At 36.3% G+C, this 23,725-nt stretch overlaps 1 protein-coding gene across 1 annotated transcript; it reads right to left on the bottom strand.

The window, feature by feature from the left end:
• Positions 1-163: 163 nt before the first annotated feature.
• Positions 164-22,119, bottom strand: LOC117420132 (vesicular glutamate transporter 3-like). Its single transcript, XM_034033677.3, has 12 exons — positions 21,549-22,119; positions 14,055-14,307; positions 13,635-13,753; positions 8,067-8,181; positions 6,349-6,436; positions 5,612-5,698; positions 5,053-5,195; positions 4,538-4,687; positions 3,443-3,575; positions 3,052-3,162; positions 2,583-2,710; positions 164-1,149 (listed from the first exon to the last, which is right to left on the bottom strand). The coding sequence occupies exons 1-12, from the start codon at positions 21,647-21,649 to the stop codon at positions 796-798; spliced, it is 1,782 nt and encodes a 593-aa protein (XP_033889568.1). The 5' UTR covers positions 21,650-22,119; the 3' UTR covers positions 164-795.
• Positions 22,120-23,725: the final 1,606 nt, after the last annotated feature.

Below are 23,725 nucleotides of genomic sequence, written 5' to 3'. Positions count from 1 at the left end.
TACATTTCAAGCAGAGTGCTGGAAGAAATTAAAGAAAGAAATGCAGAAGTAGAAAAGAAGATGATAAATATATTAGGTATAATTCAGCTGAATTAAATACAGCTGTCAGCAAACATGCATTTTTTTACAACAAATAAGGTAATACAAATGTTTTTCATTTTGTTTTATTTCAAACACACAATATATCCATTCAGAATAATAGCAGCTGTTTTCTTTCTACTTTGACAGCTTTATGATGCTTTCAATACAATCACAGTGCAAGGCTCTGACACATTGCGTAGCATTTGATGTGAATGGACTCTTTGTCTTATTCCTGCCTTAGACTGAACCACACTTTTTGGCTCAGTTTGTTTTGATCAGATCTTTGTTATTGTAGTATATTGTACTGTATTGATGTGGTCAGTTCTGGCTCTGGAAGTTAAAACTGCTTTATTTAGATTTGTATCTGGGTGCACTTCCCTACAGTCCTGTTCAGTTATACAATAAAAACAAGTATTATTTGTATTGGGTATCTTTATGAAGTTTCATGTCTTTAAATTTGTAGAATTCATAGCACCTCTCAAAATTAAGCATAAACAAAATAAGGCTAACAAAAATGTACATTTTGTCTGAAGGAAATATCTTAGAAGATGTTGTTTTTAAATGCATTCTCTTTTAAAGGGTATTCCCTGCAAAATATTAGACTTTCTTTTCTGAGATGTTATTTTGGTCTCTGTTGCTTGCTCTTTTTGTTACTCTAACAGTTAATCCAATCAGTTTGTCAATCCTACAAGTCACAGCTCAAGCCATTCAGTGTCATTGTGATGTATCCTGGTAATTGCCATTTTCATAGTGATAAGAGGCCTGCTCCTCTTCGTGCATGTCCACTGTGACACTCTTTTTATTCTTCCATCCTTGCTTGCGAGTGCTTTGATTCTGGACAGTTGCCCCATAGGTCATCTTTTTCTTTGGGCTGACAAATGCCTCTCTGTTCAGTTCAGTCTCCTCCGCCAGCTCGTCCTCTTCTATGATTCCGCACTTGTCCTCGCTGGTGCTTTCTGGGTCAGCCCAGTCCTGCTTTTCACCAGAGGCAAAGATGGCATAGAAGATCACGCCAGTGTAGTGCACCAGTGCTGCTATCAGGAATACATTCTGCCACTCTTCACGGGTCTTCAAAACAAAAAGATAGATAGAAGTCATATTCAGTACCCAAACCTATACCCTGCTGGGATACGCCACAGCTGGAACATTTACTGCATTAGGGGATCATGCTGGATTGCATCAAAATCCCAGCTTGACGATCTGATTAACTTTTCATGTCAAACTTTTCATGTCGGGTTGATTTGAAATAAAAGATCAGTTTGGGATTCTTGCATGTTGGATTAAGATTTGGTGCACTTTGAAACGATTCATTTCAGATTGATTTTGAATAAAAGTTCAGCTTCAAATTCGGGATTTTTGCTTTTTGTAGTGGGTTTTAATTCTTTAACGAATTGGATAAAGCAGAGGTAGAACACTGCATACATGAGACAAACAGGTACATGTAATTCTACTTTTATTCACAATCTCATCTCATTGACTTACTCCAACAGTCTATCGTTCATTTTGATTGTCCTTTCACTATAATAAACCCCTCGATATAATGAACAAAAGGCTTGGACCCCAACAGGTTCGTTATAGCGAGGGTGTATGTATTAAAAATGGATATTGTCAAAACTATGATCAAGACTGGTACATATTTGATAAATAATGTGAAAATTATATATGCCAAATATGGCAATAAATCATACATACTAGGCTTATCCAGTACCTTCGAAATGGACTCCCATATGTTATCTTTCATCTCTGTATCCTTAAGTTGCGATGATCTTTGTCATAAAGCTCTGGGTATTTTTCAAAAGCAAGTATCATTTTTGAGACTGCTCCACCCTGGTGGACACCGTGCATTGAAGCTGTTCTGTAACTGCACAATTCCCTAGTTGTCGTGCGAAGAAATTGCAAAAAATAGGATTCAATCTTATTTATTTCGCATCGCTCCAGTGTCGTCCTGGTGTCACCCACGTGTCACCTGTTGTGTTGCCTGTGGTGTGAAAGATACTTATCAAAAGTATAGGCTCTATGCATTTTGTTGCATCGCTGCAGTTTCTCTTGTGGCATCGCTTCTGGTGTGTAGTGGCCTTTATTCTTGAGGTAAAAATACAATTTCTGCAGGTGTAAGTTATCAAGGAGGCTATGTGCAATTACTTATCCCGAGTGCTTTTTAAAAAAATGGATATATTTTTGCTTAATATAAGAGTACGTAGTCATTGCCTTTTAGTTATCAAGTATAATAATATACATTTTAAAATCTTTAAACGACAACAACTGCATTTGCTTGGTGGCAGATGTTGGAATATTAATGATGTATCAACGTGATGTATATTTATTATAGGCTTTCCTACTGTTTTGTAGTTTGTTTATTTTATTCCCCCCCCCCCCCCCCCACTGGAAATTTGACAAAAGAAAAAAGAAAAAAACAATGAACGAATCAAACACAGACCACGATGCAATTAATTTTCATTAACACTGCAAAACAAAGGAATGGTGAAGGAATGTTACTGCACCTTGTGCTTTGTCATGGCCCCAACAATAAGCGGACACACCATTCCAGACAACGTTCCAACTCCATTGGAAATTCCCATTAGAATGCTGGCATATCGAGGGGCGATGTCTAAATGATTTACATTAAATCCTGGGAACAAAACAACAAAATGTATTTTTTGTTTATGGCATGAAAAATATAGCAATTAGCTAAAGATAAACTTAAACAGTTTTTGCATTTTACGGCTCATTAAAATAGTTGGCAATACCTGGAAAGGGATCAGTCCAACCCAGGCACTACTTAAGTACCTGCACTAATGATGCACCAATGTAGGGCACTAGATATTTAAAATTCAGAGTTAAATCATTTAGTCAACCATCAGGGGGTTGTTTTGTTAAATCCTTAGTGAACACTCTGTAGTAGTTTTACTGTGCATTTTGAACACGTTTCCTTTTACCAGTATTGACCAGCAATAACAATGTGTTGTTTACCTGAAATTGCAAACCCACTGAATCCAACTGCAAGAACTAAGAAGGAGATAGCTACACCTCTTGTATGAGAATAGCCCACAACAAGAAGAAAGGTGGCCTCCATTCCAAACCCTAAAAACAAAGACAACAGTGACATTGCATATGAACAAAAAGGAAAGCATGCTTACATATACACAAGGTCTCAAAGGTCTCAATTTCTATTTGTGGAGCATTACCAATCAACAATGCTAACATTTATTCTTAATTTCTCATGCGTGAAAAGCTTTCCTTAATTAGTGTCATATATCATCTCCACATATTGGATCACATAAATCTTTTGTTGACTTGGACGCTCTCCCCCTGTATCTCTTGTACCACAAACCAGCACTCCCTAGATTGATTGTAATCCTACCTCCACAGTTCATGATTTTTCGGACCGTCGTAGTGGACAGAATCTTTCGGCTCCTCAAGAAGTCTGCCAGCTGCCCTCCAAAGGGGACAACGATTGTCATAACCAAGTGAGGAACAGCAGACAGAAGCCCCACCTGAAAGAATTGCAAGTAAAAAAGAGATGTTAAAGTAAAATTTTATTTTTACCTCAAGAATGAAGTAAAAACATCCATAAAATGTATGGAAGGTTGTGTCCAGATGTTTTATAGATGTTTATATTTTGTGTTTTCTACCTCAATAATACAGCACCCACTCGATATATTGCGGGTGTCGGGGTCCAGTATAAATCTGCTGTATATCGAGGGCCGTGATATAGCGAGAGACCCATAGAAAAACAAATAGGCTAACAAATACTGTACAACCACTCCCTCGTTTTATCTGGGGCATCAGGGCCCAATAGAAATCCTCTATATAACCCGTTTTTTTCTCATTTTTGTATAAAAAGCAACACACCATTTTAATTCGTACTGAGGAGGGTAATTACTTCTCATCAACTTAAGTCTCCAATTAATTTTATGAGTCTTCCTCTCCTTTCTCAAATGCACAGACCCACTGCATTGAAAGAATCCATTCCCAACATAGGAAGCTTGTTGCTAGGGAGCTGAAGTCACTGCCCTATGACTTTTGCTAGTGCATCGCTGCCACAAGTGAACACCTTGTTGGCTAAAATACAAATTTCGTCAGCAAGTAGATATTTAATTTGCTTTGTGTTATTGTGCAATGCGTGTGCATATGATAACAGTACGATATTAATTCTTTATTTATAATTGTTTTGTATATTTTTGTTTGTGATGTGCAGTACAAAATAAAACAAACAGTAATTCTAAGTGAAATTGCCTATGTATATTGCAGCTAAAGGCATGAGCAGTTAGACTGTAAAAATGGGGAGCCAACTCCAGGTCCATGATATATCCGAATCTGCAGTATAGCGATGGACGATACAACGAGGGCTGGGTGTACTTCCATAGTCTGATACATTAAGAATGTAATGGAGGATGGATATCTATGAACAGATCCACTGTATCTTATGGGAAGAGTACACCATCATTAAGCTTACCTTACTGATGGCAAATCCAAACACCTCTTCAAAGTAGGCAGGCTGGCTGATCAGCAGCAGATAGAAGGTCCAGCTTCTGCAGAAGTTTGCCACAATAATGGCATATACTGGCATTGATGTGAAAAACTTTCTCCAAGGAGTACTGAATTTCTGAAAGAATACAACCAGAGGGTGATATGGTTATGGCTAAGACAGCAACTCCGGTTTTCATCCATCACCAATATGAAAAATATATATCAGTCTTCAAAGTTGTCTTAAATATGCCTTTGAAGACAACACCAAATCATCATTAGCATGTTCATCTTTGAAAGAGTGCTGTATTTTATGAAGAAACTGCTGTAACTAGTAAGTAATTACACATGAAACAAAAATGATTGCTAACTGTTTAGAGATCTATAATATATAATACAGTAAGAACAAACATACTGGAAGCAGGAAATAGGTTGACATGTTTCAATATCTTATCATCACATGAAGAATGAGGATTTTGAGAATTCTACTAAGCACAGGTATACCTCAATAGCATTCAGTAAGTTGGCGCTCTCTCCAATGCTTGTCTCAATGTATGTCCTCTCTTCTTCATCTATGGTGGGATGTACAGCTGGACTTCCATAGGCAAATAACAGCCAACACGTGTACCACATCAGGCCAAACACTCCTGTTGGCAAACATAGGCAAAGATTACACCTCATGGCATCATCCACTGAAGATTCAGATTATGTGGTTTGCATAAAACTTAAGCATAGTTATTCACAGATACGTATGATAAATTGCAAAAATGCAGAACAAATAGACAGTGGTACACTTTTAAGGATTTACAATAGTAGTTAACATTTTTAGTTGTTTAAAATGATATATGTATTTAATAATATTATGCTTAAAAATGTGTGCCTTGTTACAGATAATATTGCTCCCTGCAGGTGAAATAGGGTATCGGGTTTACCAGAATTAACTTCTGAGCTGTACCTGTGCAAATGGGTCTGACCCATACCTGCTGTGGTCAAGACACACACTTGTTTTATAGCCTGTAATCACCCAGTGTCCTACAATGACATCATGAAGTACAAGACTTACCATAAACATAAAAAACAGAAGACCATCCAACATACTGCACAAGAACTCCAGCTAAAGGCATAGCAATCACAGCTCCTGCATAAGAACCTGAAGAAAGGAAACACAAACTCTATATATTATATACAACAGATAATTATGCAGGATTATCAAAGGTCTTACACTATATCAACATAAAACATGACATTCTTTCAGATCTTGTAGCATATAATAAACCGCACCAGAAATGAAACATATACTGAATAGGAATGTTATATTTAGGAAGATTTAAATTGCACACAACCTTAATGAATTCATTATTTTCAACTTTTATATGAACATTGTAAGTGATGGAACATAGTTATTATTGTCTTGCAAAAGAATTTCATGGGCCTAGAGCATTAGATAAGACTATTTTTCTTTGTCTTGAAGTCGCCTTGAATAAACTAATAATTTGTTTAACCAATGGAAATGTAAAACATGCTCAAGATTCATCAATGCAAAGGTCTTGCTTATTTATTGGTACTCCTCATTGAAAACTTATTGTGGATAGGTTTCTGTAGCACTGGTCTCCAAGGCAACCATTGTTCATTTAAAGTAGAAGCTGTTATCTTTGGTAGGAAAGTAAGAGCTACAAAATAGAATATATTATCGTGAATTAATGGGGAGGCTATTTACTTATCACTGTATACAAGATACAGGGCTGCTGTAATTAAAGATTAGATTCCAAAAACAAAAATGGTAACCATAGAAACACTGACCACAGAAAGAAATGGTTGCCAGCCTGCTTCGTTCTAGTGGGGGTGCCCATTTGCTCCACATCCCGTGGCATGCTGGGTAGGTAACACCCTGAAATATATGTATGACAACATCAAGATAACTAAACAGATAAGAACTGGCACAACATCTCAATAAACAGCTGGCTTAAAAGTATTATCAAATGGGTCCCCGAATGGCTCACCTGGTAAAAGCACTGGCGCGCAGCGTGCTGGGTGAGTCATACAACCAGAGATCGCTAGTTTGAATCCTGTTTGTGCGAGGCAGCCAGTCTTTGCTGGGGACTGGGGGGGGGGGGGGGGGGGGGGTGCCATATTGGCTTTGGCACTCCCGGGGTTGGGGAGGTGGGATCCGGCATAAACTGTTTCTCCTCACTGCTTTGTAGCGACCCCTACAGGCCAGGTGAGCTTCGAGGTGGAGATTTACTGGGTTGGTCTTTGTCCTCCAGAGGCCGGTAGCCTGCAGACATTCGCTCTTGAATTTCTGGGTGCAAAAAGACGCCAACTGGCTCGTTGGATCAGAGGACGCCGTGGTGAAGGAGAAAAAGTGTTGACTGGTTTGAGCACTTTGAAGAGAAAATTTGAATAAGGGAAGCCAAAACAAGAAAATATAAAATGGTAGTTGTGACTATTGAATAGCATTACATTTTCCAGGGTTTCTTTACAAAACCAGTTCCAATCAAATATTAAAACTGTAACAAGAAGACTACCAGGAAGATGATTCTAAAGGAGACAGAAAACACCCAACATCTTATTGTTTCTGGGTCAATTGTCACATTCCACTATCCTCGTACTAAACTGAGGTCTGGTTCAACCCCAGTTAGACCAGTATATTGGTCTAAATTAAACCCTACTTCAATGTTCCAAACACTTGAGCCAATTAACTGGTTTTAACAAAACCCACTTACTGGTTTATTTTTGACCTGTTTATGAACTCATACTGCATATACAATTGACACCACATTGCCCTAGTGTGTTTTTCTCTAAAATATTTATAATACTGTATATGAAACATCTTCTGCTGTATATACTCCATAACTGTTTATCATTGAAGATGTGGAGAATTTACCAAAGTTTAAGGAGCAGACCAAAAGTAGACAGCAACCAAGTACAAACTCGCACTCAATCAGGTATAAGCCTATAGTCCCGGTCCACTGCTCCCTCCATTAAAAACTGGCATCTAACTTCTAGCATGATTTGTTTGTTAATTTATTACATGTAAAAATCAACATATGTTGCGTCATATTAAAGAGAAAAACACACACAAACACACACACACACAAACACACACATACACACACAAGCACTGGCATTGCATTGCTGTAGTACTCTACCTGGATGTAGAAGCATAAGATTAAAACCCGGGACACAAAGAGGCATATTGAAATCCAGGGACACCTTTCTTAAAATCGGGACGATCCACGGAAAACAGGGACAGGTGGCAACCATAAACTCAGAGGAGGCACTTTCACAAAGATTACAATAATAATTATACTGTGCCAGAAAGTTTCAATTTAAAATGTGGTATATTATGGTTCATAATAGCCTTAGATTAAGCTGTAATGCTGATCAAAACACTGTCCCATTTATATAAAACAAGAATACATAGGTTTCTGTTTCAAACAGTTTTGCCTAAATAGCATACAGATGTTACTGTTGTGTATATTGTAGAAATGCAAGCATTTTAAATAATGAACTCTTACCTCTACTAGGCCTTGCAGGATCCTCACAAACAAAACACAGCCATAGTGGACCCTTGCCGCAGATGGTATAAACATGTTAAGCATTGAGGTCAAAAAAATGGCAGCTCCAAATACCCTAAAAAAAGAAAAGACAACTACATTATATGATATACAGTAAACAAAAAAACAAGTAAAGATAAATGTTTCCTCTAATGTCTTTCTCATTTTTCTTTCACAACTTCAGTCTTTTTTCTTAACGTAGTACAACACTTTCTTATGGCACACAGTTAAATGTGTGGACAGTGGATTTAATCAAAATATACAGAACAAACGTTATCTCCTTGTTGTGTGGCCACATTCAATGGAAAGTATCATGGTAAGGTGAAATGTTTAATATCACTAGGTGATCATTTACATTGAATTCTATGGGTGTTTTTTTTCCCCAGTTATCTCTGTTTCCTGATTCCCGAAAAAACAAACAAACAAAAAAACACTTTTGACCCTCTCCTTGTCTATGAATGTTGATGACTCTTAAATATCACACCAGCACTGGCACAACACTGTGATACCTTATACTGCATATACATAGTGCACATGGAAGTATAAAGGTTATATGATAGTTATGTTTTTTAGAGTATCCGTTGACATCATTAGCAAAAAGCCTGAAAGGTCAGCAGAACCTCAAGGGTGTTTTAATGCTCTGGCTTCAGGTAAACAATTGGCACATAGTACATATCACTGACATCCATTAAAGGGTACATAAGGACCTTTTTATTTTATTGTGCTACATGTTCCCATGTTTTGCTACAACTGTTTACGTAAGGTGTGTGTATTGTTTTCATTTTTCTTTTTTTTTTTTTTACATTTTAACCACTTTTTCAAACTTTTAAATTGCATTCCCTGCCTCAAGATGGCTTCCCATTTACCCGCATGGACCTCTCAGAACTACATTTCCCATCATCCTCCTGCTCACACTGAGATGGATTTACCAGTGAGCAGGAGGATGATAGGAAATGTAGTTCTGAGAGTGCCCAATGACACTCCAACCCTACTGCATTCAATAAGCTCTTCTAACATACTCAGCAGTACCCTAGATTAGCCATAAGGTTGGGTCCAGTACATTGAGTCACATACGTTTTTAATTTGGCTGGAGTCACTACCATAGCATTTTTTTAAAAATCTCTATTCTCTTTGGTGCGGAACAAAATATCAAATATATTTATTAAACTCATGTTATTCGAAATTAGATTTATATAAAAACAAGCTTGTTTGGTATATTGAGACCTTCCTGTGAAACTCTTATCAGCTCCATTTGGATATGATCATTTCTAATATACTGGTTCAGCATTTCCATATGCCCTTCAGAAAGCTCTTATACTTCACAAGTTGGGCCATTCGTTGAACCAAAAATATAACAAAGGGCGCCGAGCACATTAACTGAAGTTCTCTGTACATCTGGCTCAGCAGCAGCTGCTTACTTTCTATTAAAGCTCATTATGGCATCAGCTGTAGAATGTATCTTTTCTAAAGCTTTTGCTTCAGTGCGACATTCATACCATTTTGCTGAAAATCTGTTAATTGAAACATCTTACAGTAGCTGCACTGAGGGGCATTTCCCCTGTTAGTTGTTTGCTTCTGATATTGTCCCTGTAGTAAAAGCTTTAAATATACGTTATATATTATGTCTTATATGTTATCCATTATTCAACCTATACAATACTATGCTGGGATTACAAATCCGTTTTAACTGGTAATCATGCTGCAATCTGTGTTTCCCCACCAATCCTTCTGTAGTAACGTGATCTATTTAATGTTCAGGCGGACTACAGAGGCCCTGAGTAGAGGTCCTGACAGAAAAACATTAGCGGGGTCCTGGGATAGAGATACGAGATATACTGTTCCGAAAATTGTAGCATCACACGTGAAGTGAGGCAAGAAAGCAACAGGAATAATAAAGTGGTTTGTGAACCTTTGGGGTGAGTCATACATGTGCGTGTGTTGTATTAAAATACAGACGGTCATAACACCTTCAACCTGATCACCACACAGAACTATGCAACATTGCATAATTTGGAATTGTAATTTGGAACTGTGTGATTAGATTTTAATGAATACAAGATAGATTTCTAAGTAAGAGCCAGTGTAAAGGTTATTCACGTTATAGCACTTCCATCTAGTGGACATTACGAAACTTGTCTTTCTGACTCATTTCTGAATAATGTATTCAACTTACATAAGTCAACATGATTGCTTGTGCTGTATCCCAGCCCCTGACATAAATTCTGAGACTCATTTATTGTTTTATTATGCTATAGTGAGCAATTGAAGTTCTCTGAGGGAAATGTGTGAGCGTATCAAAGTCCTTATCCTATCATGTGTTTAAAAGAGCCATCGGATCATGTATGACTCCCACCCAAAACCCAGCAATGTTGGTATGTTGGTGGAAGCCATCCACAGCATGTTGTTGAGATATAATCTCCACACGGGCATATCAACCTGAACAAACTGTGGTCTGCTTTACTTTGTACAGAACTGGGTTCCATTTGATTTAGGGCTTTTCAAGAAAGGAAGTTTTCAAGAAACATTTGGACTGATAGCACACTATTCATAAAAGAGCGGCAGCATTAATAAATAATAAGATGAGCAGACATAAAGAGGAGACCAAAACAAACAGAAAACATAGTTCTGTGTCCTGAGAATACTCCTGAGCAAACGTAAGGGGAGATTGCCATTCAAATGCTGTTTTCTGTTTGGGCAGCTTTTTTGTTCCATCGATGCCTTTCTTTTCTTAAATTGTTTCCAAAATGTCTTGTAAGTGACACTCGCAATATTCTAGAGCTTAGCTTCCATTGTGAAATCTGAGACAGGATCTTTAATTATTAACTCTTGTCAGTCGCATGTCCTCTTTTCTGTAGAGCTTATATTACTATCGGGGTATCAAATCATCTGAATAAAACACAGTAACGCACCTCAGAAGTGTAATAACCAAGGGTTTAAAAATGTATTAACAAAACAACATTCGCACAATTTCCTTTTCATTTTTTTGTCAGTCTTTTTGCTTTCCAGAGTTTAACTATCAGAACAGTATGACTCATATTCTACTGTATACTACTATTACCACTATCAATAAGGAAATAAACAGAATAGAAAACACAATTTTCTCTATCTAGTTTTTAGGGTGCCGAAAAACGTGGGAGCGACTTATACACCTATGAAATATATATAATGGCGAAGCTTATATCCCACCTTTCTCTTCTACTTCATTCAAATATTGGATGGCAGAAGGTGATACTTTTTTACATTTTAAATACATCTAGGGGCTGATGTAAGGATGGCGCAGTGCAAACAACTGCGGCTGTAAAATCCAAATGACCTAGCGGCCAGGCAATTATTTTACACTGCGGCCTATGTAAGCTCAACACGCACAAATAATGAGCTGCAATCATGATAATGAGGGTCGCAATGAGCACCACCTGTGCATCGGACTATTTAGCGTCCGCACTTACAGCACAGAGGTGAAGTGAGTTAGGAGTACAGAGAGCAGTAGGCGCTGTATGAGATTTGTGGAGCACGAAAGTCAATCCAAACAAAACAAATATGTCAGAGGAAAGGCAGCAAAGTCCTCTTGGTGCATGGAAAAGAAAAGAAAAGTTTTCTGAGTAGGAGCTGAGAGACCATATGGCTGAGGTAACTCAGCATGACATTTTGTTATTTGAAAAAGCCAACATCTTGCAACGCAGCATAGGCCTGCAGCAGGAACAGGAGGAAGGCTGCCATCCACATCACAGCTGACACCGCTGGAGAGGCAAGCGGAGAGGACAATATGCGGGGTCTTCTCCGTCTTGCCCTTCTCCTCCGAAGGTTTTCCTGCCTGTCCTCAACGAGAGCCAAGCGTCACCGCATCAGGAAGTGTACCACAGCAGCCATCCTGAGGCCAATGACAGGTCTCTGAATGTGTGTGGTTTTATACAGCTCTTAAGTACTCGCTTCTACAATGGTTTGCACCTTGTCAAAGGAGGTGCAAAGTTTTTGGAGGGTCAGCAACAGAGATGTAGTCGAGCCAGAATGCGCCGGAACACCGTTCCGGTACTTTTTTCTATAGGCAGAACCTATAACAATATGGCGCCGACCACTCTAATTTCGGTGCCTGGGCACCAATGAAGCGATATCTTTCAAATTAGTCAAATCAGTCTTTCTGCTCCTTGCCACTTGGAACAAATAAAATAAGTGTCTGGTTCCCTACATACCAGTTTTGATGGTACACTCCAAATCACAGTATCTGATAACCAGCGCGCATTTTAACTGTTGCGGAGTCCAGAGTCCACACATCTCTAGCACAACTGTCTGATTCAGTCAGTCGTCCTTGTGATGCAATGAAGAGAACATTAGGAATTACAGACTAATACTACTTTAAGAAGGCTAACAATTTTTTTAGTAAAAATGCTGACGAAGAAGACAGCAAACGTGCATACTAGTAGACATAAACACAGGTTTAAAGCTGCTTTGTATATCGGTCAGTGCAGAGACCCGGAGATTGGAAGAACAACTGCCCTCGCAGATGGCTTAGTATGGCACTTTGTGACCTGGAGGTAACATTGTAAATGTGCCCTGGGGGGAAAAAAGATGTATAATACAAGCTATGATTTAGTGGGGGAGGAATGAGGTGCCAGTGGGCTGGAATGCGTGTCCATGTTTTCCCGTGTCTCTGACTTAGCTTGGGGAGGTTAATCAAGCGCAGCCCTAAGATTTTTTTTTTTTTTTTGCAACGCCCCACCAAATTTTGGAAGTAATCAGCCAAAAAGTAGCCAAATTGTGTTTTAAAAAAAAACAAAAAAAAAAAAAACATTTAAAAGCAATTCTAATTGTATTGATACAGTTCTTAAATTGGTGACTAATAAAAATTAACTGAACGTTTGTGTTTTTCATAAAAAGATGGGGGGGAGGATATGATATACTATACAGGGCATCGTGGTGAATTCGTATAATTTGTTTAAGAAAAATCTATATTTTAATTGCCGTTCCGGTACTTTCAAATTTAGGACTACACCACTGGTCAGCAATTGCCCAAGTGCAAGGCAAAATCCTTACATCTCATTTTAATGTTTGCACCCGCTTAGTATTCCAGATCCCTGCCCAATTCCATACTCTTTTCTTCATTTGAATACATTTCAATATAATTTAAATGGATTAATAATGGCAAAGTGCTAATTTGATAGTGGGGGCAGAACGGCAGGTGAAAACCGTTCTTTACATACGCTGCATTTTTAGTGACCGCTAAAGTCCCACTTTATACCAGATAAACATGTTTTATGGCAGCAATATGGGTGTTTTGCAGCTGCAAATCACTTTGCACGTAACCTTACATCAGCCCCTAAATTTTACATGAATGAAGAAAATGTAAATAGGTACACAAATATTTTGACCTATTTAATTATTTATGCAATGGACACCAAATTTCAAAGAGCAGAATGAATAGAGTTTTCATTTTAACTATAGCCAAACTGTATGAGAGCTCTCAGTTGAAAAATTGAATTTGGATGCACTAGATCAGTAACGGTCAATCTATAATAGAAAAAATAGTATTTTCACCTGTTGGCAGCCAGTTTATTAGAGATGAAACCTCCTGGGATCTGAGTAACAATATAACCCCAGAAGAATGAGCCATGAATCAGACCCACCGTCTCCGGGTCCCAGTTAAACTGCGCTGGCTGCAAAACACAAGCAGAGACAAATGCTGCTTAAGATAAATGCAAACCTAGGCCTCCAGAGGAGAAAGGTTAGTGTTCATTAAAATGCACTGCCTCACCTAGACCCAGTTATAAAGGGCCAGATTTATTCCACATCATCAACAGTGTTATTTTTGTTTGAAAGGCTAAAAGACAATTCTACAATGAATAGATCTTCAGACTACTCAAAAGTCTGTAAATGAAATGTCTTAGCTGTTGATTTCTGATTTGGTAAAAAAATCATGCTTATAATGTGGTTTACCACATTGCCACATGACCTTACCTGCATCACTTCTGTTCCGTTGACGTAAATGGTGTTGTTATTGACCATCTCCACAATGGCCACTCCCAGGTTACACCTGATTCCAAAGGAAATGCAGAAGCCCAGGCCGCTCAGGATGGCAATGATGTATCGCTTAGGCAATCCACAGCAGCCACAGTCACACAGCGGGGGCTTCCGTACCGTGGCCTGTACTGGCCTGCCATCCTTCGTCAGCTCAATGTTATCTTCCTCTACATTTGAACCATCAATTGTCCTGAAACACACAAACACACAAGACACTTTGAAGATATCATTTTATCCGATAACACCATAAAGACCTCAAATCCATATTCACTCCAATGGAATACCATAGCTGTGTTGTTCCACTGAGATTCTGTATTCTAGTTTTGCTGCCACAGTGGAACAAGAACATACACATATCATTTAAATGCTGCTTACACCTTTGGTTTTCCATTTAAGGTCATATACATTTCTGCCCATTTATTTTCATTGTTAATGTTGGATGGCAAGTGAATTGTTATTCAGGTCAATGCCCTGACATTTCGCAGGTGTTTTTCTATGCAAATTTCAAGTTCCTGTACTGTTATGATAGAAGTCTATTTGTGCAAAATATTTCTTAGAAATGTGCCTTTCAGCATTTTCCTATATAGTAATAGTAAATACAGTACTGCAAGAAAAAACATACACATTTGAAATATAAGCAAAAATGAATCAAACATGCATAAAACTGTATACATGTTTAATGTTGACCATGACAAAAGCAAAGTGTACTGATGCATAGTAAACACATTTCAATTAATAAGACAACTATGGTAAATCATTGTAAAAACCAAACACAGTGAATTCATAATATCAGCAGGGGTAACTGCAAGATTACCATGTCCATATTGCACCCCCAGAGCCACTAAACAAAGTTACACTATTCTGTGAAGTGGGGTTTTTATGAATCCCTAATTTAGAACTGAGCCTACAGCCACCGGCACATTAAACTGATGTATTTTTAAAAGATTTTCTGAATTTGTTTTCAACTGACAAGAGCAGTAGCTTTATTTATTGAATGGCCTCCCCAGTTGTATCAGCGTTACTGCCCTACTGTAGTATAAGAGGCTTCACTGTTTGTCAATCATTGTTTGTGTGAGCATGCACCTGTTACATTAATGTAGTCCTGTGATGTGCTTTGATACAGAATACCCTTTAATCTCAGCTGGCCTGCTGTCCATCTGAGTTCCTGAAAGGCTTTTAAAGAAAATGCATTGGAAGATAGATGGCACCAAACAAACTGTCTGGATGCAAACATCTTATTTCTGTGTGTTTTTAAGTCTATTTTATAGATGCAGCATTGTATGTTCATATGTGCATGTAGAAAATGAGCTATAAATATCATATAGTAAATCATGCATTTGAGTTCAACTCTTAATTAGTTTCTTCAAAAGGAACAGAGAAATATATTTATAACTGTTGATCCCACAATTTGATAAAAATGAATAGAAAAGAAGACCACTACATTTAAATTCAGTTATATTCAGCATTGCCCTAAGAATCACCTGATCTTTATTTAAACTTTAGCATTCTTAGATAGCAACCTCTAACAACAGCTTCTGACAACAGAACGGTCAGGGTTATGATATCTAAAGACTGATATCTCCAAATCTTACAGCAAACCAATTTTGTTAGAATACTTGTCTTGTTTTTACATTTTAGGTGGTGAAAGGTTATATTTGCTTCCAAAACAGAATGCTTTCCCATTTTTCAATGACTATTGACATATTGTTATTGCTCCCCAGTGGAGGCTCAATCAAGAACCAAAGGAGTGGGGAGGAGCCATTTCTACTCAAGACTGTGAAGTGTTACAGAGCCCTTTACAGTGTTTACAAGAAACACATTACTTTACCTTTGCTGTAGTTTTTCTTCTAAGCATCGCAGTGTATCCAGTTTATACTCCCTCGTGCAACAAAGCTGGTGCCTGAAATGAGTGGTGCACTACAATCCTTAAAAGATATTTCTTTCTCTTGGCGAATGCCCCCAAGTAAATGTTGAAAAATGTATTGTCTAGATGATTTATGACCCATCATGTTTGATTACAAATTTAAAAAGAGACAGTAATATGTTTAAAAATAGAATATTGTGATAAGGACAGCACGGGGTACAACAAAGGTAACATAATGCGTTTCTTGTAGACCTTACAGGCTTTTCTGTAACACTTTAATCAGTAGGTATTCACAATGCAAATGTTCAAATGGTACACTTAACCTCTTCATGAACAATTGAGTGTTGCAGTCAACTTGTATACTTATCTACTACATTGCCACAATGTCTGTTTCTATGAGAGCCATTATACTGTGAAGGGCCACACATTTTAACACCCTTGTTAAACCCAGGTCTCAATAATAACCTGTTTTTGTATATTTATATTTGAAGAAGAATACTTTTAAATGAATACACTCCTCAAAGAACTGCCGAGCTAAACATAATTAAACAATACCCAGGACCAGGAGAAAGATGGAGAAAATCAGCATGCTAAATGAATTTTAAATATAATACTGTATATGGTATATAAACTGAATATTCTGTACATGATGTGCCAGTAGTATGCAGAATATTAAAATGTCCTTTTGCAGTATGTAGCATGCTGGTGGAATTCTCTCAGATATCAGTGCAACAGACATGCACATTGAACTTTACATGGTATTTCTGTTGTTTGTGAGTTTTGCATATGAATATAGAATTCTAGATGAATGGTATATTCTACAGAATATTATGTAAACACAATATGCAGAATACTTATTCCACATTATCATATGAGGTATACTGCAATATGCAGAATACTAAGTGCATGTAAACATATAGAATAACAGTCCAATGAGGATATTTTACATTATAACTGAATTAAGTCACTAATCATGTCCACAAAGAATCATGAAAAAATGTATAATAACTTCATGGAACATTAATATCAATACATGGTTTAAAACAAGTTAATAAAATACACAATACCAGAAAAAGGGTTGTTTCAATGCATAGTTTCTTCAAAAACATGTTCAAACAGAAACCATTTCAAACACAGACAGCTGTCCCTTTCATCTTTTTCACAATGAATAATGTTATTCTGCATTCATTTGAAGAACAAAATGGACTCCTTCAAAAAAATGACAAACTGTTTGAGAAATAGGTTCACATGTGGAAGAACATTTCTTGAGTCTTCTCTGTTGCAGTGCCAGTCTCTTATAATGGCAAGAGCCATAGTTAATAGGTCATGCTGTTAGCGTTCCGTCCAATAACCAGAAAGCAAGTGCGACTGGAATGTGCAATGATCCTTTTAAAAGCGATCCAGTTGCCCATCTCTTAATAAATGTATGACTTATTAAGTCCTGAGCCTTGAGATTGTTCTGGAATTGCTGGTGTAGTTCCACCCTGCTGAAGAGTGCTATCTTTTAGACAAGCCTTGGCTATGATTCTACTCCACAGTAAGGATAGATGAGAAGTAACATAAGACTACAACACGTGTGTTGTATGAAACTGGAAACTATGATGGTACTGTAAACAAACAGATGTAATAATCAAAAAAACAGATACATCTGTCTAGCATATAACCCAATTTGTTTAACCTTTTGAATGCCTATGCCATAAGTGAGGCCTCTAAATAGACTGACTCTTTCTGGTCATTTAGGTTCGTTGTTCAAGTTTAAAAGTTTAAAAAAAAGGAAAACAAAAAAAACTGCAAGCCTGATCTAAGGTTTTTTTTTGTCAGAAAACATTGATGACAGTATAATCTTTAGCAATGTACTGTACAAAACACATTGTAGTCTGCTGAGGACTTTTCAGCCAATTAGAGTGCACGTTTCTCCTGCTGTTCACAAAGAAACGGTATTCATTACATGAACCGTACCATTGAGGTTATGCCATCCTCAATCCTCAATATCAATATAATTGACGTCATCTGCTTAAAAAAAAACATATCTCTGTCATGTCACTTCTACTCATGATGAGAGTCCCTCATACACAGACGTTTGCCGCCCTATAACCCTTACTATAACATTTCTTCTTAAAGCAGAAATAAATGCAACGTCAAATGATAACTCATTTTACAGCCTTTTTTACTAATCAATTCCCTTTCTGTCACCTGCTGCCAAAGCACTTGATTCACCAAGAATTCTAGACATCTTGTGCAAGTATTTTGCCCACAATATAATGACACGGTTTCAGTTTCATTTTTATTTTCATGTTACCTTTTGTCCCGAGGTTTTAAAGGTAGGTTGTAGAGTAAAGTTGCCTAACATCCAACTGATGTTTTATCATAGCCGCAGCTCTGCCAAACATCCCCATTTGTAACAAGGGGACTACCTGTGTATAAAACTTGAAATCAAAGTCTGTAATGTCATTATCCAAATATGGAGTGTTTCCCAAATACAAACCAATCAGAAGTGATCAAAGGTGGATTGTGATTTAATCAAATTATCGTATCTGACAGCAAGGAGACCATTTCCCATTGAGAGCTTTAGGGAAGTCTAAAGGGTGGGGATTAGGGCGTTGTAAACTAGAACTATATAACTGAGTCAATAGAGCCCAGATTATGAACTCACTGGATGCTTGCTTCCAATCTGAAGGATTAAAGAGAACAGAAATGAGAGATAAAAAATGGAGAAGCAAGAATACAGTCAGGTAAGTAAACCATTTTTTCCTACATGATTAAAACAAAAATTCTGCCATACCTTTTACCTCCTGCCCTCTGACATTTGTAAACAGTTAAAAAGAAACTAATGTAGTGGTGGTGGTGGAGGTTAAGTAATAGACTTAAAACAATCACAGACTATATTGTTCGGTGTTCAGTAAACTATGAAAAAAATATATGTAATATTGTTTTAAAAAGATATATTATATTATTTGTATTATAATATAAATTAAAAGACTTAACAAATGCAATTTATTAACAATTTCCCTAACCAGGAAAAATGACCAGCATCACCAAAATACCAAAAGCTGAAAACAAGCAAATTGCATTGCAAGGATTTCTAATTTGTACAGTATATTGTTTAATAACATAACTCCAATGCAAAACCAGGGAGAGAAATGAAACTCCCTTTGCTTAATAGTTAACCATTCACAAGCTTAAACAGATGTATCTGAACACCTAGCTCACATTGTTATTTGACTAGGAGGAGGTATTATTCCCATTACTGGATTGTTCTATTATTTTAAATAGACTAAATCAGGTAAAGTGTCTTACATGAAATGCACTTTTAGCATCAACCTGTTAATGATTTTAGAATATCTAAAACAATTCACTTAAAACATAAAACATTTCAAATGTATATAAAGATAATAAATCATTTAGAAGAAAAAAATAAATAAATGAGCATGGCATTTCAGATCTGAGAATGTAGAGAATGTCAGACTAACATATGTTACAATTTCTTCTGCAAGAAAGATTCAGACTCTTGGTCCATGGAGTCATGTCTGTTGAACCAAGCAGATTGCAGACATATCAGCCAAAGTATCACTACACTTCATGTGGTACGATGGTTCTGTAATAAATCGTTTATTGCATTTCGCAAGGTTGGGTGTTACACCCACAGTCCCTTGGATTAAAAACAATCTGAATTCACTATTGTCTGATGCATGTGTGTGTAACTGTTAATGTGTTATTTATGTATTTATTTTTTCTAGGAAGTCTGATTTCTATGTAAATGAGAAACAAAAAAAATGTTTTATTGTAGGCTAAATATATAGGTGCTTTTACTTTACTATTTTAATCAAATGTTTGCTTTTATTAGTCAGAAGAGTTTCCTTTCTGTTGAGTCTCCATTTATTTCAGTTTAGCTATTAATTAAATAAAAATATTACAAATAATTATTTGACCATAGGCCTTGTATTTAATTTTTATTTTCATTTAACCTTTATTTTACCAGATAAGAAGATTGAGAACAAATTCTAATTTACAACGACAATCGATCTGGTCAAGAGGCAAACATCACAGCAGTACAAAGCAAACAGATACAACATAGAAAAAATAAATACATAAATAACACATTAACAAGTACACACACATGCATCAGACAATAGTGAATTCAGATTGTTTTTAATCCAAGGGACTGTAGGTGTGACACCCAACCTTGCGAAATGCAATAAACGATTTATTACAGAACCATCGTACCACATGAAGTGTAGTGATACTTTGGCTGATTTGTCTGCAATCTGCTTGGTTCAACAGACATGACTCCATGGATGACCAAGGTGACCAAGAGTCTGAATCTTTCTTAGAGAAGAAATTGTAACATATGTTAGTCTGATGTTCTCTACATTCCCAGATATTTATTTTTTTTCTTCTAAATGATTTATTATCTTCATATACATTTGAAATGTTTTATGTTATTATTATTTATTTCTAGCAGACGCCCTTATCCAGGGCGACTTACAATTGTTACAAGATATCACATTATTTTTACATACAATTACTCATTTATACAGTTGGGTTTTTACTGGAGCAATCTAGGTAAAGCAGTGTCCCCCACCTGGGATTGACCCACAACCCTCTGGTCAAGGGTCCAGAGCCCTAACCACTACTCCACACTATGTTTTAAGTGAATTGTTTTAGATATTCTAAAATCATTAACAGGTTGATGCTAAAAGTGCATTTCATGTAAGACACTTTACCTGATTTAGTCTATTTAAAATAATAGAACAATCCAGTAATGGGAATAATACCTCCTTCTAGTCAAACAACAATGTGAGCCAGGTGTTCAGATACATCTGTTTAAGCTTGTGAATGGTTAACTATTAAGCAAAGGGAGTTTCATTTCTCTCCCTGGTTTTGCATTGGAATTATGTTATTAAACAATATACTGTACAAATTAGAAATCCTTACAATGCAATTTGCTTTATCAATGCAATTTGCTTTATGCAAGTTTTCAGCTTTTGGTATTTTGGTGTTGTTGGTCAAATTTCCTGGTTTAGGTATAATGTTAATACATTGAATTTGTTAAGTATATTAATTTATATTTAATAATATCTCTTTTAAAAACAATATTATAAAATATTTTTTTTTTCATAGCCTAATGAACACCGAACAATATTCTGTAATTTTTTTTTCCCATTAAAAAAAATGTTAAAAATCTTGAAAATCAAATAATATAAGCATTCTGAAACGTATTAGTTGTCTCGGAACAGTTTTTTTTTTTATTAGGCTGTTCTCTAGTAGTTTATTACCCTTCTGCAAACGGAAATTTACATGGTTTCACACTGCATTTATACACAACCATTTTTTCTTAATTATTGATAAATGTATTTATTAAGGCTGTTACTGTATGGTAACACATTCAGGCTAAATTTCTCAAATGCCCGGGCTGACTTGATTAGTTAGTTTATTATTGAAGTTATTTCTGAAAACCTGGATTGTGGGGTGAAACACACTGCTACATTTCTTTTTGCATCTTCTTTTTACTTCATTCATTTTATTGTTGTTTATTTATTGATTACAATGTAAATACAGCAACTTACTTTTGTAGATTGCCCAGGGAGTCCCCCACGGTGTGCTTAACCTCTTCCTTGCCAGGTTTGAGGATCTTCTCTTTCAGCCCACTGAATCCTCCAAAAGGCATCTTTGGTCTGACTTGTCTCTCTTGCTCCTTTATAATTCCAATCACTACACCTTGGTCATATTTTCAAGTTCCTCAAGCAGTTTGTGTTTCTCCTTTGTCAGTCCACACCTGATCCTTCTGGTTTCTTTGATTGTCTGATGATGCAACCAGTTGCTATGGCAAGTTGAAGAGGATGAGGAGTACTGAAGAATCCTTACTGTTTAAGTCATTAGCATACCATACCATTCCCAACTAAAGATCCAGTATCATGAAGGGCCATTTGATTATCAAATTAACATGTTTTTTTTCTGTTTTTAAGGGAAGAAGCATACAATTATGCTTGGTCACTGTTGGTTGCACATTCTACTTGGTCCTTTGCAGTCCAGCAGCGATGGGGGAACTCTCTTTTTCCAAAGCACTGATGAGGATGTGACAGCATGACCAGGAGACAGAGGAGTGCAGTATATCAGGGAGTTATTACCTGCCTCAAATCCTGCCCCTTTCTGCCAACGAGATCTGATACACAGCCAGAGGCTGGAAACAAAATTCATTAAAAATTGACAAGTTACTCCCCTGGTTGTAGGCTCCATAACGGAAATTGGGTTTATACGTTAGCATTAGGATCCAGGTCTGCGATGTTCAAAGGGGGAATTTAATTGTGCAATTTACAGCCCTTTCCTTCATCCACCCCCCCAAGTGGTTGTTTTTTAAGCCATATATTAAGTTAGTTGACAGTGGAAGGGTATTATTGGTAATTAAATGTAACAAATGTGCATAATTAAGCACACTGAATAATTGACTGATTCAAATTCAGATTATATATATATATATATATATATATATATATAGACATATATATATAACATTAGAATTAAAAAAAACAACATAAAATACAAGAGATTTTAAAACGTTAAACAGAATTGCTGTTGCTATTTAAATTTTTTTAGACAAGGAATTGTGTATTAAATGTAATCACACTTTGACTTACCTTCTATTTTATTTTAGATGTGCAAATTAGCTAACACTGATCTGTTCAGGTTTGAAATTCAGTATATCATCATATTAAAGCATTGCTGCCTAATCAGTGTAAGGATATTTTGCATAATTTAAAATGTATGATTCATTATATAGCTTAATAATAATAATAATAATAATAATAATAATAATAATAATAATAATACTAATAATAATAATAATAATAAAATGAAGGGCTTAAAAATGTGTTTCAATATCAGAAACAATAAAACATGTATTTTGCTTTGTATCTTAATTAACTACATCAAAACACTTTTAATTAAGGTTTACTACAAAATGGATGTCTTTTTTTAAAGACAATGCAGAGAGGTTATCAAGCAGTAATTATACAAAGAACCAACTAGCCATTCTTGCACCTCCACAGAAGCCCTTTGGCTATGCTGTATAATTAATACAGGCTGAGAGAGGAAGTAGGATCAAAAAATGAATATAACACAGCTGTGAATATAATATTTTTAATTTGCTTGTTTGCACATTTTGTAAACTTTTGAAGATTAAAATAACATTACTGGTGTCCATGTCTCTAGATTACTTTCTTTCAGTGTTGTTCTTACTTTAGCTGTTTTAGAGACGTCCTAATTATACAAAGTGTGTGAGATTCGTTAATAAGTACCCTAATTCCCTACCCACACCAACCAGTACACTGAATCATTACTTTCACTTTATTTTCACTTTATTTTCCCTACTTGTATTATTACTTAAATATTACTACTCGAGTGGAAAGTTCAACAACCCGACTCAAATTTTGTAATGCAGAAGTACTATACTAACTGTATTATTTAAATATTTTCCCATCTGAACGACCAAGCTTCCATAAACACAAACAAAGTCTATTTTTTCTATGTATTGACTGCCATCTTGTGGTGAAAATGTTCTAGTTTTGACAAAAGTGGACAGTGGCTGCAGAATATATTGAATTGTGAAATATATAAACTGTTATACTGTTGTAAAATGAACTGACAAAACTCTAAAAAGAGTGTCATAAATCTGAACTATATTTTCACCTAACAAAATCTAATTTAGCGCATACATGCTGAATAAATGAGGTTGTGAATGACTAGA

Source organism: Acipenser ruthenus, chromosome 14 (genome assembly GCF_902713425.1).
Source record: "Acipenser ruthenus chromosome 14, fAciRut3.2 maternal haplotype, whole genome shotgun sequence".
NCBI classification, from domain to species: Eukaryota; Metazoa; Chordata; class Actinopteri; order Acipenseriformes; family Acipenseridae; genus Acipenser; species Acipenser ruthenus.
This window is presented reverse-complemented; position numbering and strand designations above follow the sequence as displayed.

Bases quoted from the DNA above. Each gene is read 5' to 3' on its own strand.
- LOC117420132 (XM_034033677.3), bottom strand. From the start codon at position 21,649: ATGCCTTTTGGAGGATTCAGTGGGCTGAAAGAGAAGATCCTCAAACCT. The intron at 13,754-14,054 runs GTAAGGTCATGT...TGTGTTTTGCAG, and splicing joins ACGGAACAGAAGTGATGCAG to CCAGCGCAGTTTAACTGGGA. The intron at 3,163-3,442 runs GTAGGATTACAA...CTTTGTTTTTAG, and splicing joins AAAAATCATGAACTGTGGAG to GGTTTGGAATGGAGGCCACC.